This window comes from Grampus griseus (assembly GCF_964374135.1).
Source record: "Grampus griseus genome assembly, chromosome: 1".
NCBI lineage: Eukaryota > Metazoa > Chordata > Mammalia > Artiodactyla > Delphinidae > Grampus > Grampus griseus.
Genome location: NC_139017.1, coordinates 69,036,540 through 69,056,296, shown reverse-complemented (window position 1 = coordinate 69,056,296; position 19,757 = coordinate 69,036,540). Strand labels below are relative to the sequence as shown.

The 19,757-nt window shown below is 37.0% G+C and overlaps 1 protein-coding gene across 1 annotated transcript; it reads right to left on the bottom strand.

The window, feature by feature from the left end:
- Positions 1-245: 245 nt before the first annotated feature.
- Positions 246-11,059, bottom strand: LOC309824827 (olfactory receptor 10J3-like; the record flags this gene model as incomplete). The annotated part of the gene is given in 3 exon segments (XM_082658004.1): positions 246-806; positions 809-1,165; positions 10,961-11,059. Coding segments are annotated over 3 exon segments (1,017 nt in total).
- Between the last annotated feature and the right edge of the window lie 8,698 nt (positions 11,060-19,757).

Here is a 19,757-nt window from a genome sequence, read left to right as displayed (position 1 = left end):
CAATATATTCTCAGGGCATATGTAGATGTGTGCATGGGTGTATAACATAGGTATGAGTGATCCAGGCAGGTAAATCTTTCCCCTATATTCTTAAGTGTATGCCAAGTCATTTTCTATCTTCTCTAAAGGAGGTCACAGAGAACCATGACTAGCTCAAATGGAAGTCTCCAATTTTAGCACCCAATTCAATTTAGTCTATTCTTCTTGATCCCGTACTTAAAGGTATTATTGATGCAGCATTAAAATTAATACATATTTACAAAATGAAAGAAAAGGCCTTCAACGACCTCCTCACTAAGAGGAGAGGGGCTTTTGCCCCTGACTCTGCACAGAGCATCTTTGACCTCCTTGTTCCTCAGGCTGTACACGATGGGGTTCAGCAGAGGAGTGATGACAGTGTAGGTCATTGAGATGAGTCTGTCCTGACCCAGGAAACTCTGGGACTTAGGCTTCAGGTAAATGACGGAGGCACAGCCATAGTGGATGATGACCACTGTGAGGTGGGAGGCACAGGTGTCAAAGGCCTTCTTCTGACCCTCAGCTGAAGCAATCTTGAGGATGGTGGAGATGATGAGGACATAGGAGATGAAGACCAGGCCCATGGGTAGAACAAGGACAAAAACACTGACAACAAAGTTGATGATCTTGTTGACAGTGGTGTATGTGCAGGCCAGCTTCAGCAGGGGTCTCATGTCACAGAAGAAGTGAGAGATGACAAAGGCATCACAGAAGGGCAGGCCAAAAACAGATGTTACCCGTACAATGGCCATACCCAGGCCAATTCCCAGGGACCCAGATGCCACTGGATACAGACCTCTTTACTCATGATGACTGAATACTGTAGTGGGTTGCAGATGGCCACATAGCAATCATACCCCCTGGCTGTGAGCAGGAAGCAGTTATTGATACTAAAGGTGAGACAGAAGAAGAGCTGAGTGGCACAGCCTTGGATAGAAATGGGATGATGAGGACTCAGGAGGCTAGAAAGCATACAGGGAATGATGGCCACAGTGTAGCAGGTCTCAGAGATGGACAGCATGCTCAGGAAAAAGTACATGGGAGTATAGAGGTGATGGTCCAGGTGAGTAACAATCACAATAATGACATTGCCAAAGAGAGTCAGCACGTACAAAGTTAGAAAGACAACAAAGAAACCAAGCCTGTGCTACCACCCAAAGCTGGGGAAACCTTCAAAAAGGAACTCAGTCACAACAGTGGAGTTTGGCTTTAGCACTGAGGGAGGTCTAGGTCTAAAAGAGCTGGGCAAAGGAAAGAAATGTGTGATGATAATCATGAAAGACAGTAGGCTGGACCAAGGCCTTCAGTAAAAGGTATGTCCATCCTCTGAACAATGCCCAAGACCTCAAGGGTCATCAGTGTTCAGCTATTGGTCACTTGCTCAGAGCCATCACCTTCCCCCCACCCTCTTCTTTATTGCTATGGAAGTGTTACCCCAGGACCCTGGGGTTGATGGCAGAGATAGATCTGAGAAGGAAAATACAGACACATCAAAAGATAGATTTGTAGAAATAATTACCTAGCCATTGAAGAGGTGAGTCCAGGTCCAGGAAGAAGCCCAGCTCTATAGTTCCTCCTCCAACACTCTTGATTTAGCCCTCTAAGCATCCAGTGAGGAACAGTGACCTAAGTGAAAGACAAAAGATACCTGAGGCTGATAACCTTTCAACACTGTCAAAATGTACTGTCAATATCAAATGTCCCATGAAGGTCCTAGAGTGGCTTCTCCTCCCCAGAACCCTAGGTCCCAGGCTTCACTTCCCTAAACCCTGTGCTAAAGTCTACTGTGATCATGAAAGACTCAAAAAGGGAGCACTTCTAGATATTCTAAGGCCATGCAGGTATTTAGCTTATTTCCTTGAATTCTAGCCAAAGGCAGGAGAGAGGCTGGAATAAGTATGAGGATATCCCTCCAAGTCGCTTCAAGTAGGGAATGGTTTTCCTAGTGTGAGAGCAAAGATAAAGCTCATTTAATCAGTGAAGGGCCAGATGTTCTATTTTTCACTTTAATTTTACATATTCCAAGTTGTGATGAGGATAGAATTGAGCTTATTCCACATGAGCTCAGAATTGGAGACTATACTGGAACAGAGTTAACCTTGCCCTTAAACCCATATCTACTCCTGATTACCCACCATGTTTAACCATTACCTCCATTCAGGAAGCTGAGAACCATCCTAACTATCTCCCTTCCCTTTTCCATCCTGAAGACAGTGCCTCCTGAAATTCTCTCCACTCTGTCCCTTCTTCTCCATGCTTTCTACCAACACTCAACTTTCGACCACCATCATCATTCTCTATGATGACTGCAATGGTCTCCTAACTAATCCCCCTCATTTCAGTTGACCTTAGTCCAAGTCTTTCTTCCGAATGTTGTCATAACATTCTTTTTCTTTTCTCTTTTTTCCTTTAACATCTTTATTGGACTATAATTGCTTTACAATGTTGTATTAGTTTCTGCTGTATAACAAAGTGAATCAGCTATGTGCATACGTATATCCCCATATCCCCTCCCTCTTGTGTCTCCCTCCCACCCTCCTTGGTGGTTGCAAAGCATTGAGTTGATCTCCCTGTGCTATGCAGCTTCTTCCCACTAGCTATCTATTTTACATTTGGTAGTGTATATAAGTCAATGTTACTCTCTCACTTCATCCCAGCTTCCCCTTCCCCTTCCCTGTGTCCTCAAGTCCATTCTCTACATCTGTGTCTTTATTCCTGTCTTGCCCCTAGGTTCATCAGTCAGAAAGAGAAAAACAAATACCTTATGCTAACATAACATTCTTTAAAAAAAAAAGTCTGCTAATGGATAAATTCCTTCAGTAGCCCCTCTACATTTTAAGCATAATATTTAAACTCATTTATAAATTGAATATAGTAATACTCCACAGAGTTGCCATAAGTGTTACATGGGTTAATGTCTTTGAAGAGTTTGACATGCACTTGATACATAGGAAGCCCTTAATAAATAGTAGTTTTATTTGTACTTCTTCTTCTTTTTTCTTTTGGTCACGATGCACAGATCTTAGTTCCCCAACCAGGAATTGAACCTGGGCCCCTGGCAGTGAAAGTGCTGAGTCCTAACCACTGGACCACCAGGGAATTCCCTAGTACTTCTTTTTGTTTTCCACATATGAACCAGTTTAAATATTTAAGAGACGCAGTAGGAGATAGACAGGCTTCAGCCTAGCATTCTAGGATGTGTAAAGAAGCCTGTGATTATCCTAGCCTTGATTTTATAAATTTTATCATTTCCCTTCCAATTGTTCATATGGACTTTTTCATACACTTTAAAAATCTTTCTTGAGGTACACTGATCAGAACAATGCACTGCTACATGTACTATATCAACACAGGTATGAATCAGGTAGAATAAGACTTTCATTTTTGCTTCTAATCCCCTTCTTGAAGATGCCCAACATTTTACTTCTCCCTTAGATCACAGTAGCCCACCCAGATAATATATCTAAGACTGACATTCAGTGACTTCTAGATTGCATTTCTGGATTATAAGTAATAGTTTGGAATCTACCACTATAAAATCACGGTTTTCATTATACTTGCACACTTGATTTGAAAGTCATCCAGGTTATTCTTTTTTTTTTTTTTTTAAATGGAGTTAGCATAGTATCCTCAGTCCCTTCTAGTCCTGTGACTGATTTTTTTAAAAATTAATTAATTTATTTTTGGCTGTGTTGGGCCTTTGTCGCTTCATGCAGGCTCTCTCTAGTGTTAAGTGGGGGCCACTCTTCGTTGTGGTGCACGGACTTGTCATTGCAGTGGCTTCTCTTGTTGTGGAGCATGGGCACTAGGCACATGGGTTTCAGCAGTTGTGGCACACGGGCTGTGGCACACGGGCCCTAGAGTGCAGTCTCAGTAGTTGTGGTGCACGTGCTTAGTTGCTCCGCAGCATGTGGGATCTTCCCGGACCAGGGCTCAAACCTGTGTCCCCTGCAATGGTAGGCGGATCCTCAACCACTGTGCCACCAGGGAAGCCCCCATCCATGTTATTCTTATAACTTAATTCCACTTTCTTGGCCAGAAGATCTTACTCATGCTGGTAGCCTACAATATTTCTGTTTCTCTTCTCCTCCAGACCATTAATCAGCACTAACTGTTGACACCCTAAAAAACTGTACCCCAGCACCATAATGTGGGAGACTCTAACAGATAGGACAATCAGTAAAGGGGTGCAGAGTGGAATGGGGAAATGAAAAACATTGGCAGGGGTAGGATTACTCATCTAGGGTGTAGGAAGGAAACATGAGAGACCAAAAAATAGGGAGAGTACAGATGGACAGAAACCTCAAAATTCAGATAATGTCTTTGACTTTGGAATTTTTACTACCTTTTATTTCTTTCAAATAAATGACACCCCCCCCCCCAAAAAAAGTGAAACAAAGCCTTCCCCTGACTTAATCATGGATGAATATACTATTTATATTTTTCCTCCAGTGAAGAGAGCTTATTTATCTCATCATTCTCTGGTTTTCTTGTTTGTTTGTTTCCTGTGAATAGTAAAATTTTCCTTCAAATCCAAACAAAACCATTTTTTTCAATAGTTCAATGTGTTGAATAGTCACAAAGTGTAAGTACTGTGCTAATACTAGGACAACAAAGATGACCGAGGAATGGTCCTTGTCCTCATGGAGCTTAGATTTTTGAACAGCCTTTTGTAAAGGACCCAATTACAGGCCTTTGAAGTCTTATGTCCCTCTTTCTTATGTTAGTTTACAGATCCGCATTTCCAAAATCATAGAATTCACAATATTCTCTAGGAGAGATCATGTTCCTCCTTGTATAGACTTATCACTGGCTGTGTGATAACTGAATATATACTATAATAAACATTCTGGCATATCAGGAAGTGAAACTCACCAAGTGGCCTATTTCTCGGGTATTCTAGAGAGCTGTATTCATTCCTGAGGGTCATACCCCCCACTCTGGGAATTTGACTGCCTGCAAATTAGATATGGATTTTTACGAATAGTTATAGAATGTTTCCCAGATCATTATCAGTGCCTTTCCTGATAATTATTTAAAACCTATCAGTTATTTAAATTTAGACCACATTGTAAAAATTTGCTATTTTAGCAAATAGTCTACTTTTTTTTTTTTTTAATCTGAAGGTCACTAATGTCTTACTGAGCAGAGCTATGGTTTAATAGGAATTTCCCCTTCACTGGCAAATCTTTAGATACCTCTTGGGTGCAATATATAAAAGAACTGGACAGGAAGGAAACAATGCCTATCCCAGTCTTCCAGTGTCTGAGATTAGAAGTGAAAGACAAAGTCACATTAATTTCCTCTAGATTCTCACAGCCCCTCCTCCTGGAAGAAGCTCCTCATTGAGTCACAAAGCAGTAACTCCGGCTTGAGGTTTCTTTATAAGGTGCAAATTGTCTGTTCCAGACTCCTGGGTCTCCTTCCCAAAACAGCACTGACTGCTCCCAAGTGATCAATATCAGAAGACACAATCCAAACAGCAGAATACTTGGAGACCTTATTACTCAGTCAGCTCACTTCCTAATCCTGAGATTAATGTTTTGGAGGGAAGAGTTGCCCTGACCATTACCAGGGCTCCTTCCACCCTGCTACCCTTCCTATTCCTATAAAGTTGAAGGAAAGAACTAGTTCTCCTCCATCCCTAGAATGATGTTATAAAGACTGTAAGATGTAGATACAGCTTCTAAGTAAGAGAAGAGTTGAGGGGCAAAGATTCCAGAAAGAAAGAAAGAAAAGATATGTGGAAATGTTAGCCTGACACCCAATTCTTTGTAGTTTCCTTGAGGAACTGTAACTTGTTGTCTGTATTCTTTGGTCAAAAGACTGAAAAAATGGCAGTCTCCATATGCTTAAGGGCTATACCCTAGGCAAAAGGGTAAAGTGGAAATAAGTTAACCCTCACAAAGACTGAATCCAGCTCAATTTTACTTAATACCTATTTGTGTTAATTTGCTCTTGCTTCTCTAGAGGAAGGTAATATAATGTACAGCCTCAATTTATTTTTACAATTTACAATTTTTTTTTCATTTATAACAGAGGTAGGCAAACTACAGCCTACTGGCCCCTGAGCCTACCAGTGGTTTTTGCACAGCCTGCAAGCTGTATAATGGTTTTTACATCTATAAATGATATAGAGTGTCCAGGATATGATAAAAATACAATAAACATACTGGGAGAAAAGACCAAAAGGGTAAAGATCAAGAACAAAAAAAAAAAAAAAAAAGCACTCAACAGAAACAGACCCATAAAAAAAAATCACTGTATTAAAATTATCTGATACAACTTTAAGATAAATAGATTGTAGCAAATGCACCTAAGGTGACCCTCAATGAGTCACACCCATGTATAATACAATCCTCTCCTCTGGACTGTGGGCAGAACTGTGACTTGCCTCTACTCAAGAGAATAAAGCAAAGGTGATGGATGTCACACCCATGTTTATAATACATCTATAAAAATTCACCTCAGTAAACAGGAACAAGAGATAGTTCCTTGCTGGCTCTGAAGAAATAAGCTACCAAGTTTTGAGAGGGCTTACAAGAAGGCCATTTGGCAAGGAATGTGGACAGCCTCTAGGAACAGAGCAATCTCGGTTGGCAGCTGGTAAGAAAACACAACCTCTGTCCTATAACCACAAGGAACTAATTCTGCCAACAACCGTGTAAGCTTGGAAGAGTACCTGAGGCATATGAAACCCAGTTAAAAGGTCTAGCATATGTGTAATTGGAGTTGCCCATGGATAGGAGAGGTAGAATATATCAGACACAATATATGAAGAAATCATAGCCATACGTTTTCCAAACCTGAGGAAAACATCAGATACAGATTCGAGAATCACTCTGAAATACACACAGGATATATACACATGCACCTACACACAAAAGGCATGTAGGCATATCATGTAAAATAACTAAAAAAAAAAAAGATAAAAAGTCTTTACAGTAGCTAGAGGAAAACAGATACATTATTTTCAAGGAATAACAGTAAGACTATTAAATGACTTCTTGGTAGCAATAATGGAAAACACAAATCAGTGGAATGGCATCTTCAGGGTTCTGAAAGAAAATAACTGCCAAACTAGAATTCTATATTCAGGGAAAATCTCCCTCACTAAAAAAGAAAAACAAAGACATTTTTAGAAATGGAAAAAAAAATGACAGAATTCACCATCAGACCTGCATTAAGGAAATATCAAAAGGAGTTCTTCAGGTAGAAGGAAAATCTATCCTAGATGGAAACAAAAATGAAAAAAACAAAAAAAACCAAAATGAATTTTAAAATAACAGAACAGAAAAGATAAATGCATGGGCAAGTATAAATTAGTATTATACTTAATATTATACAATAATAAATTAATGTATTATAAATTTTTAAATATTTATAGAGTTAAAATATACAACAATAACATGAAAATGGTAATAAATTAAATTAAGGCTTCATATAGTCTTTGCATTGTCCTTGAAATGTAATTCTAAAATAACCATTAAAATGATGTAAAGGGGGGCTTCCCTGGTGGCACAGTGGTTGAGAGTCCGCCTGCCGATGCAGGGGACACGGGTTCGTGCCCCGGTCCAGGAAGATCCCACATGCCGCGGAGCAGCTAGGCCCGTGAGCCACGGCCCCTGAGCCTGCGCGTCCGGAGCCTGTGCTCCACAACGGGAGAGGCCACAACAGTGAGAGGCCTGCATACTGCAAAAAAAAAAAAAAAAAAAAAAAAAAAAAAAAAAAAAAATGTTATAAAGGTAACAAACGAAAAAGGCAAGAAATAATAAAAAGGCTTGATTACTCCAAAATAAACAAAAAGATGAGAGGAAAGGTAGTCACAAAAAAAACTAGGAAAAAAGAATATGAATCCTAACATGGTATATTTAAACCCAAATATATCAGTAATTTCATTAAATTTAAAATGTAAATTTCATTAAATGTAAAGTAATAATCCAATTAGTAGACATAGATTGTCAGATGGAGAGGAAAACAAAGTTTTGTTAAGATGAGGCGTACCTTAATTATCAGGATACAGAACGATTGAAAACAAAAGAATAAAAAAAATACGATATAAACAATAACTAAAAGAAAGTAATTGTTTTATGTTAATATCAGCCAAAGAAGATTTCAATTTTTAAAAAATTTTTGAGGTCTTTTGTGGCCTGATATACAGTCTAGTCTGGAGAGTGTTCTACATACTCTTGAAAAGAAGATGTACTCTGATATTTTTGTAGGGAGTTTTACATAAATGTCAGTTAGGTCAAGCTGGTTAATAATGACTGTTGTTCAAGTATTCTATATCTTTACAGGTCCTCTGTCTAGTTGTTCTATAAAGTACTGAAATTGAATTATTGAGTTCTCCAGCTATAATTGTTGAATTACCTATCTCTTTTCATTCTGTCATTTTTGTTTCATGGATTTTGGGGCTCTGTTGTCAGGTATACATTTATAATTTCATATCTTCCTAACATATTGACCTTTTATCATAAGTAAATATATTTCTCTGTCTCTTGCAATATTCCTTATCTGAAAGTCTATGTTGTTTGAAATTAACATAGCCACTTTAGCTCTCTTATGGCTACTGTTTGCATGATAGGTCCAGTTACAAGCTTTTACTTTCAAGTATTTGTGTCTTTGATTCTAAAGTGTATCTCCTATAGACAGCACATAGTTGGATCCTGCTTTTTTAAATACAATATGACAATTTTCCCCTTTAATCAGAGGATTTAATGCATTCACTTTTAATGTAATTAATAATATGACTGAATTAATGTCTTCCATTTTGCTATTTGTTTTCTATGTTTCATGTCTTTTTCATTCTTGTTTCCTTTTACTGCTTTTTCTGTTAAAATATTTTTATTGTACCATATTAATTCCTCTGTTGATGTTATAGTTACATTTTTTAGTGACTGCTCTATGAATATTTAAATTATCACAATCTAGTTCAGGTTAATACTGATTTGATTTCAAAGACATATAGCAATTTAACTTCAGTATGACTCCATTTCCTCCTCTCTCTCCTTTGTGCTATTATCGTCATATGCATTACGTTTTTATTTTTTATAAATCCAAAAATACAGTATTATAATTATATAACTGTTTTAAACAATGTTATGTTTTTTAAAAAGAAACTAAAAGAAGAAAATAGAAATGCATATATATAAACAGACACACACATACATACAGTCCTTTATAATTACCTACATATGTTACATAGGTAGCATTTCCGGTTTTCTTCATTCTTCCCTGTGGATATGAGTTATTGTCAATTGTTATTTCCTTTCAGCTTGAAGAACTTCCTCTTGTATTTCTTGTATAGTAAGTCTGTTAGCAACAAATAATGTCAATCTTTGTTTACCTGAGTTCACCTTTATTTTGCCTTCATTTTTGAAGGATATTGTTGCTAGATAGAATTTTTTGTTAAAAATGTATATGATGAGTCACTTTTCTCTGGTTGTTTTCAAGATTTTATCCTTGTATTTGGCTTTCAGCAGTTTGAAGTGTCTATATATAATTCTCTTTGCATTTACCTTAAGATTTCTTGAGCTTACTGAGTCTGTTAACGTTTTTAATAAAATTTGAGTTTTTAGTCATTATACATTCAAATTTGTTCTGCCTTTTTATTCCTCTTTTTATGAGAATCCTACTACACCTGTGTTGAAAAGTTTACTTTTTTTTTTTTTTAACAGGTCTCTGAGGTTCTTCACCTTTCTTCATTCTTCTGTTTTTCTCTTCTTCATATTGGATAATTTCTATTGATTGATTTTCAAGTCCACTGATCCTGCTTCTGCCATCTCAAATCTGCTGTTTATATCATCATTTCAGTTATTATAGTCTTCATCTCTAGAATTTGCAGTTGCTTCTTTTTTATGGCTTCTACTTCCTTTTTGAGATTTACTACTTGTGGACTCACTACCATATTTTTCTTTTAATTCTTTGAACATAGTTTCCTTTAATTCTTTGAAAGTATTGTAAAATAAGTTTTCATCACTCTGTAGACTTCCTTAAAGGAACCTGAATCTATTTACCAGGATGACTGAATATAAGGGATATATTTTGGGGCGAATACTGGCCACTATCTCTGAACTGACATTATCCTCTCGATAGCAAACACAGTTTAGCATGGAAAGTCATGAAGGTCAAGTAAAAAATGGAATTCAGGCCTGAATTCATTTCACAGTAGGGCCATTGATTCCCAAACGCAATCTGGTTTATTTCCCCATTTTCAAATATATTATTAAATAGACATGCTTGGCAACATATTGCACATCTGCTACTTCAACCCATTTTCTGAGTAAGCCATGATGCTGTCAATTTTGAGCGGGCCTAGAACAAGAGAAGTTTCCTAAGTTGGTCCAAGATATAGTGCAAGCAACTCTATCACTAAAGCCTTATGACCCCAAGGATACAATGTACTCAAAGAGAGTCAATTTTTTATAGAGATTGAGATGTATGTGTTTACAATATTTATTTGTGGCAGTACCACAGGGTCTGTCCTCAAGGGGACATGGCTACCCATTCATTCAAAGGTTCTAGTTAGAGAACTAGGTGAGAGGCTGTGATGATTCTCCATGATGGTGAACTAAGTCAAGATTCTGTCAGACTCCAACAGGAGGATCACAGTTCAGGTTCCTCAGACTTCTATAAAAAGCCATACTTTGTTTCTCTAGATGAGCATTCTTCTGAGAAATAACTCCCGCATAATTTCTGAGTCCTGGTAAAGGAAGGTCACTGGACCATGGGACCTAGGATGCCTATCATGAATTTGTCTTGTGTGTCTCAGCAAGCTAAAGCATCTCCACATCTGCCTCCCAAGTTCTAGCTCCTATGTTTCCACTAGAAAACCTCAGCAGCCTCCTAATTGATCTTTCCACTTCCAAACTTACTCTTCTTTAATTTATTTTCCACATTGCAACCAGACATTTGGAAATGCACATCTGATGGTGCCATTCACCTCCTTAAAAGCGTTGCCTGGCTCCACATCAGCCTCACAATAAGCTTGAAGTGGTACAAAACCCTGCACAATCTCCTCCCCATTACCTTCTAACTTCATCTCTCCCTCAGATTCTCTGTGCACAATTTGTCTTTCTTTCAGTTCTTGGAATGAGTTATTATCATGAATCTATCAAGTCCTTCACTCATGTTTTTCTCTCTGCCTTAAATTCTCTTCCCTAACTTCACCTAGTTGACCCATACTCATCTTAAAGATTCTAGCTCAAACATCAATCCTCTGAAAAATACTGCAAGACTCCCCAGACTAGCAAAACTCACCCTCCTTTATTATATGCTCTCATAAGACCGTGCATTTTTCCTTATAGCATTTATTTTTGTTTATAATAGTGTTTTTATTTCTGAGACTGTTTGAAACCTGCCTAGTGTGCAGGCTAAGCACTGCACAGGGATACCTAATCAAGAGGGAGAGTGAAGGATAAAATGCAGCCCACAGTCCACTTGACAAGTCATATATCCTGGTATGGAGCTCCATCCATCCATTGAAGAGATGCTCTTTTACAAATTACAAAAATATACTGTCTACTCACCAAGTGGTGTGCACATGGGCTGCATCTACCCAAAAGAGGCTTTTTTTTCTAATTTGCACAAAGATACCCAATGGATTAGCTACAGCTCTATATGCCTCCCTCCTTGATAAGCTCCATGAGAGCAAACACCATGACTGTTTTTGTTCTGCTTGTACCTCCAAAATTCAGCATACTACATGGCACACAAGTAGATGTTCATTAATATTTGCTGCTTCATTAAAAGAAGGAATAATCCTCAGGCACAGAATAATTGACATGTATTTTATTTTGCATGTTCCTTCTGGGTTCAATGTTTTTTTTAACAAAACATATTTCAGTTTCTACAATGCAAGCTTCTCTTGTGAGTCAGTAACCAAAGGCAGAATTTTGTTCTACTAATTGCCCAAGTTCCCAATCAGCCCCCTGGGATAGAGCCTCAAACTCTTTTTCTGCTGTCCCTTGTGCCCTGGAATGATTCTCAAGGGGGAAGTCCCTAGAGTCCTAGATCAGATGGATCTGGTCCTCTTTCAGGAATAAACAGAGTTCCTGGATTTGGGGTTTCAAGAGGCTTCAACTCTGCAGGAAGATCCTCTCAGGCCAGAGGATGCAATGCTCTGGACCTTAAGTTGGTCCCCACACCCTGAGCTTCCTTCTGACACTCAGGAAATGGTGGACTTCTAAGGCTTGGGATTTTCAATTTCTCCCTCATAGGCCTCTTGGAGAGAGTCCTACCTTTGTTCTTTTGTTTTGTTTTGTTTCGTTTTGTTTTAAGTTCAGATGCACAGCAATTAAGAGAACATCTCTCATCTCCTTTGCCAACTTTGCAAGAAGTGGTTGATGGTAGAAAAAAAAGGAGAGAAGAACTGTTTTCAATTTTTCTAAGTTTCTTCCATTTCTTATCCCGGTTTTCTGATGATTTTCTTGAACATTAGAGTTTCATACTTTTCCTGTGTTTTGCATGATGACTTTTTGAGACCAGGTGCCTATAAAGTGAACAAGAATATCCTCATAGTTTCATCTTAATTAATGGAAGAATCTGTTTAAAATCATGAAGGAGAGATAGTAAATTAAAAAACCTTTACAATCCCAGAGTTTTCATCTACCAGTGATGTCCCTGTTATCTTTTCAGTGAATAAGGCTGAGGGTCAGGCATTTTTCATACAGCTGTTGTCTTCTTCCCCTCTAAGCAGAACCTCATTCCTGAACATTCAGTAGAGTTTTGACTCAACGAAAGCATGTAGAATTTGGAGTCACACATACTGTGTTTCACAGCTGGTCTTGTCAATTACTAGATATGTGAGTCTGACAAGTAGTTTATCCTTCCCAGCTTCAAATTATCCATCTATAAAATGGGAGTATGTATTTTATTTCCTTGTAGGGTAATTCTAAATTGTAAGTTATGCAGAGTGTCTTAATAGGCCAGCATATAGTATATTTTAATCAAATGTTCATTAGTAAATGTAAATGCAAAACCTAACTCAGACATTCAGAGTGTAAGGGCCAACTTTATTGTTCCATCAGCTTTTGAGGTCTGTATGTTGCTTTGACTCCCCTTACTTATTATGCTCAATCCTGGGTCAGGTTCTTTGCCCAGGTCTCATCCAGCAGTGTTACATGGGGGCATCCAGATCATTACTTCCAGAGAAATATGCTTAACATAATCTCTATGTGTGTGTATGTGTGTGTTTGTGGGATGTGAGATGTGGATATGAATGGGGCTGACGCTGGAGTTTCTAGACAGATAGATGCTAGCCTTGCAGCAGAAGAAAACAAATAAAGGAAGTACTGTGTTTTTCTGACCCTTGCCCTTCCACCAGACAGTAGTAACTATGTGAACAACTAAAAGGAAATTAGGTAATACGTATCAAACCCATGCCCCTGTCTCTTCACAGAGACATCAAAACAACCCAGAACAAGATAAAGTGATTTCCTCTTTTTTTTTTTTTTTTTGCGGTACGCGGGCCTCTCACTGTTGTGGCCTCTCCCGTTGCAGAGCACAGTCTCCGGACGCGCAGGCCCAGCTGCCATGGCTCATGGGCCCAGGCGCTCTGCGGCATGTGGGATCCTCCCAGACCGGGGCACGAACCTGTGTCCTCTGCATCGGCAGGCGGACTCTCAACCACTGCACCACCAGGGAAGCCCCGATTTCCTCTTTTTTTAAATGTCTTCCTAGAGAAAGCTCATCAAATTCTGTGTATCAATGTTACATGTATCAGTATCTCAGCTGAGATAAAAAGGACATCTTCCCTCCAGGATTGAGATCTTTCAAGAGCAGAGGACTCAGAGTACAAGGTAAAGAGAGCTGGGTTCCCAAATTCTCTCTGCCATGAACTAAATATGTGATATTAGGCAACACCTTCATCCTTTTTGGAATTAAGCAACCTCATATTTCTACCACATAGTTACTTTTGGGTAGTAGATGTATTATTACTTTGAAGAATAAAGGAAACTGCAAAATGCTAAAATTTTGTATAATTTTCTACCATCTTTTTGGAGAAAAGAGCTGTTCACCAAAAGTCAGATTAAGGATTGGAAAACTACTCCAGATGCATTATCTATGTCCCTTCTTAATGATAATGGTTTTTCATGTTTTCCTATATTGTTCTTTCATATCTTTTTTCTCTGGTAGTCTCTCAATTTCTGCAACTTAATGGGGTTAAGTGAAGATTCTGACTTCAATACTTTGTCCTGGTTTCCATGTGCCCAAGGCAGCACTGCTTTATATACCTGGCAGAGGTATGGGTCTCCTCCTCCAGACTAGAAGTACGTCGAGAGTATTACTTCGTTTATTGGTTTACATAGTTATCAAAAGCTTAAGAAATGGCAAATACTGGGTTCTGGGTATGTGGAAATGACTAAGTATGATCTCTGTCATCAAAAAGCTTACAATGTAGTTGAAAAGTTAGATAATAAATAATTTCAACTGAATGTGATGTGCCATCATATGAGAATGAAAAATGCCAACAGAACCAAGACTGGAGGGATACTTAGATAGAAAGAAGGTGATAAGAATGACCTCAAGGGAGGCTTAAAAAAATTAAACCTATCCTCCACCCCACTGCCTAAGTAGTACATATTCATCATGGACACTTTGAAAATTTCAGGAGATAGTAGAAATTCACCCAGAGTTACACCATGCAGAATCACGCACTACTAACATTTCGATGATCTCTATTTAGCTTTCTCTGTATTCATACTTTGATAATTCTGCATCTATCATACCATATCCTGCTTTTTAATCTATTATTTTCCACTGAACTTAATTTTTTTCATATGCATCATTTAAAAGCTGAACAATATATTTTTAAAGAATAATACATTAGTACTAGTCTCTGTTTACAACTGACACATATATTCATTTCTATATTCTTAGGCTTTTTCCTGTACATACATATCCACATTTATGTGGGTATATACCTTTGCTTTTCATTACAATATTCGGATCATATGACCTTTATTATTTTGCAACATTTCTTCCATTTAACAATATCATGAACACTTTTCTTGATTATAACACTAAAATTTTTATTGTAAAATACGGTGTGCATTTAAATGTGCGTTAAAACAAATGCACATTTTAAGAAAAATAACAAAACAAATACCTAGGTACCCTCTGCCGAAGCTAAGAAACAGAACATCACCATAAAGCCAGAAGCCTCACATATGCTCCTTTCAAATACTTCAAATACTTTCAAGTACTTCAAATATATGCCAAATAGTCACTATCATGAATTTTAGGTTACAGAATTTCCATGTTTTAAATTTCCCATGTTTTTAAAGAATATACTGCTTTACAGAACATATTTATTTCTAAACTACATATTACTTAATCTTGCCTTCTTTTGAACATTAAATAAATGGAATACACACACAAACATATGTATACAATCTTTGATTTGCTTCTATTATTCAACATTATGATTTTGAGATTCATCTGTGTTGATTCGTGAAAATGTAATTAGTACCTTTAATGATCTTTAACAGAAGTCAGCAAACTTTTTCTGTAAAGGATCAGTTAGTAAATATTTTAGTCTCCGCAGGCCATACAGTCTTTGTTGCCACTATTTAACTCTACTATTTTAGTGCAAAAGCAATCACACATAATACATAAAACATGGGTGTGACTGTGTTTTAATAAGGTCTTATTTATAAGCACAGCTGGCCTATGGGCTGTAATTTGCCCACCCCAGCTTTATAATTAATTCATTCAATGCTCTATAATACTTCATTGTAATAATTTACTTCAATTTAAATATCCTTTCTGCTTTTGAAAAACATGGTTTGTTTCAGTTTTATTTTTCTATAATAAACAAACTTGCTTTAATCTTCTTGCCTGTGATTCTTTAGTTTTTCTGGGTTAAATATCGAATGGTAGAATTGCATAGGATATGTTCATTTTCAGCTTTGACAGGTAATTTCTACCTGTTTTCCAAAAATAATTTTATCAGTTCACATTCCCTTCAACAGGGAACTGGAGCTTCCATTACTCTATATTTGTGATAGTTTTGATTTTTTGCAATCTGATAAGTGTGAAATGGTCTGTGGTCTTAGCTTGTAGTCTGTGGTCTTATCTTTCCCTGGCTATTAATGACGTTAAAAATCTGTTCACATGCCAGTTGTATTTCCTCTCATATAAAACTCCTGTTTTCTTTTTAAACTATCATTATATTAAGCTGATCTTTTTGGTTTTTAGATGTTCCAGATATTATTATTTATTCTGTTATTTCATTGTAAATGTTTTTCTGGTTTCTACCTTTTTCTTTTCTTGTGACTTATTTTGAAAAATAGAAGTTAATTTTCATGGAATAAAATTTATCATTATTTTCTTTTATGTTTTGTATCTTCTACTATCCCAAATTTAAAAAATATTCTCATATATTATCTTCTAGACATTTCATAGGATGTTTTGTTCATTTCCTTTTAATACATTTGAAACTGATTTTTTTTTAAATGGTGTAAGCTAATCTAATTTCATTTTTTCCCATATGGATAAACCAACTATTCTAGGACCATTAATTGATGACTCTGTGCTTTCCACCAATCTGCAATGCCAGCTCTGGTGCAAAGAGTTTCCATATACCAGAACTCCATTTTTTGCCCATTGGTGTGACCACTTATCCCTGTGACAATACCATACCTTCTTAATTCCTATAGCCTTATAATAAGTAATGGTATTTGAAAGGCAACCCTCTCTACTTCTTCTTCTCCTTTAAGAGTGTTTTGGCTTCTCTTGGATCTTTGTACTCCCATATAAATTTTAGGATCTGTTATCAATCTAACAACCAACCAACCAAAAACAATCCATTTGGAATTCTGATTGAATTGTACAGAATTCAGAGTATGAATTCATGCATTTTTAATTGGAATCTTCATAATATTAGATCTTCCAATTCATAAGCATTGTGTATCGCACCATTCATTTCAGTCTTCTTTAGTGTTCATTATTAAGGTTTTATAATTTTCTTAATAAAGGTCTTCATTCCTAGGTATTTTCTATTTTTAAGCTATTATAAATGATAGCCCTTTTAAATTTAATTTGATATCGATTTATTTATGTACAGAAATGTGATGAATTTTTATATATAAATTTTATACCAGAAAGCTTGTTAAATTCTCTTAATAATTCTAATAATTTATCAGTAGCTTCTCTTAGATTTTCTATGTTCACAACCACATAATCTATAAAGAATTTCTTCCTTCTCAATCCTTGTATTTTTAATTCCTTTTTTCTTGCCTTACTGGGCAAGAAATTAGAATATTCTAGAATATTCAATATTCAATGTTGAAGAGAAGTGGATAAAGCAGTCACCCTTATCTTGTTCTTAATCTTAAAGAGAATCCTTCAGTATCTCACCTCTAGGTATATGTTGGCTGAAGAATTGCTGTACACATGTTTTATCAGCCTAAAAAAAATCTTTTATTGTTTGTTTACTAAGGGCTCTTATAAGTAGACACTGAATTTTAAAAATGCTTTTTGGCAACTATTGAAATAATCATGTCTCTTTTCCTTTAAACAATTCATGTGAGGAAATATATAACTGGACTGCTTTAATGTTAAACAAACTTTGCATCCTAAAATAAAACCAACTTTGTCACATACCCATCTTATACACTGTTGGATGTGGTCTGGTGACATTTTGCTTAAGAATTTTGCATCTATTTCTGTGCATGAGATTGGCCTGATAAATTTGGTGTCAAGATAATTCCAGCTGCAATAAATGAGGTAAGGAGTATTCCCCAGTCAGGAAGGAAGAAAGTTTCCTCTACTCTTCAAGGTTCTTCTGGCTGGTCTAAGAATTAAATTGACCCGAGACATATTAGTGAGAGAAAACCAAACAAAAGTTTAATAACATGTATATATGGGAGAGATTAAGGAAAACTGAGTAACTCACCAAAATGGTTAAAACCCTCATGTTAAATACCATCTGCAGCCAAAGAAAAAAGAGAATGTTGGGAGTAGTGGTTTGGGACTTCAAAGGAGAGAAAGACAATTCACAAGGAGACGGAAAAGCAAATGTTTGGTAAACAAATGCTTGCTGGGCCAGGCAGAAACAATGGGACACAGAAATTTTAACAAGCAGACTTTGCTAGGTTCCTCCCTGTCTACCATACCTGGTTCATACCATAGTTATCTATTGTGCTAGCTCCCTTCCTGGAACAAGTCCTCCATCTACATTCTTTTAGTCAGTTAGAGGAAAGGTCAAAGATTCTTCCTGAGTCTTTGGACCTTAAAAATAAGCAACCTAGGGCTTCCCTAGTGGCACAGTGGTTAAGAATCCACCTGCCAATGCAGGGGACACGGGTTTGATCCCTGGTCCAGGAAGATCCCACATGCCACGGAGCAGCTAAGCCCATGCGCCACAACTAGCGAGCCTGCACTCTAGAGCCCATGAACCACAGCTATTGAGCCCACGTGCCACAACTCCTGAACCCGCACGCCTAGAGCCAGTGTTCTGTAACAAGAGAAGGCACTGCAATGAGAAACCCATGCACTGCAATGGAGAGTAGCCCCTGCTTGCAGCAACTAGAGAAAGCCCACGCACAGCAACGAAGACCCAACGCACCCAAAAATAAATAAATAAAATAAATTTATTTAAAAAAATATCAGCCTAACTTAACCCTCATGCTAAAGAGACACATTTTGGTCTCTTTTGCTCCCCTATACCCACTTTTTCTATTACCAAACATAGTTTGTGTAGGACTGAAATTAATTTATCCTTGAATGTTTTATAGCACGTATTGGTAAATTGTTCTTGGCCTGGAGGTTTATTTGTAGATTTTTCATTACTGTCTTTATTTCCAGTAGTTTTCAAGTATCTTCTTCATTCAATATTGGTAAGTAATTATTTTTCTAGAAATGCATCAATTTCATTGAAGTTTAAAAATGTATTGATATTAAGTTGTTCATAATGTTGCTCTTCATCTTTTTGTGTCTGAAACTTCTGTTATTGTGTCCCTTTATTAATTCATACTAGAGTTTATGTCCTCTTTTTTTTTTTTCTTGGTCAGTTTCACTAGCAGTTTACCTAAAGTTTATAAACTTTTACCCTTGTGGACCTTGTCTGTTTTATCTTTCTTTTATATATCATTAACATTTTGCCATTATTTTTTTCCTTCTACTGTCTTTTTTTATCTTATTTTTATAACTTCTTAGGATGGATGCTCTACTCATTAATTTTCAGCCTTTAAAAAAAATTGTAACACACAAGCATTTTAAACTACGAACTTTCCTCTAATTATGTTCCAAATGCATTGTACATGTTTTGGTACATGATTCTTTTATTATTCTCTAATTCTAAATATTTTCTAACTTCCCTTATTAGCTCCTCTTTGAACTACTGGTTAGATTATCAACTATTTGTAAGTTTTCAAGTTCCTTTTTGTGACAATTTCTAGCTTAATTACACTGTGGCCTGAGACTGTGGTCTACATTTTAAGAAAATCCAGTTTTAAGAAAAATTTGAGACCAATTCCATGGGCCATACATAGGTTGTCATTTTTTACATGACCCAGGAGTACTTGAAAAGAATGCTTTACCTCAAACTTTTAAATAGTGTTGCTCAAAATCTCTGTATCTTTAATTCCAGTTCTAGGACCTAGTCTGCCGTGCCCCTGGAAAAGGCAGGTGATTCATGAAGTTTTGAACTGGGTCTTTGTGGTGTTCAATCTTTGCTCTGGACAGTGTGCTCACCAGAGGGCAGGGCAGTCTCTGGTCCAAAGAGATGGTGCTGA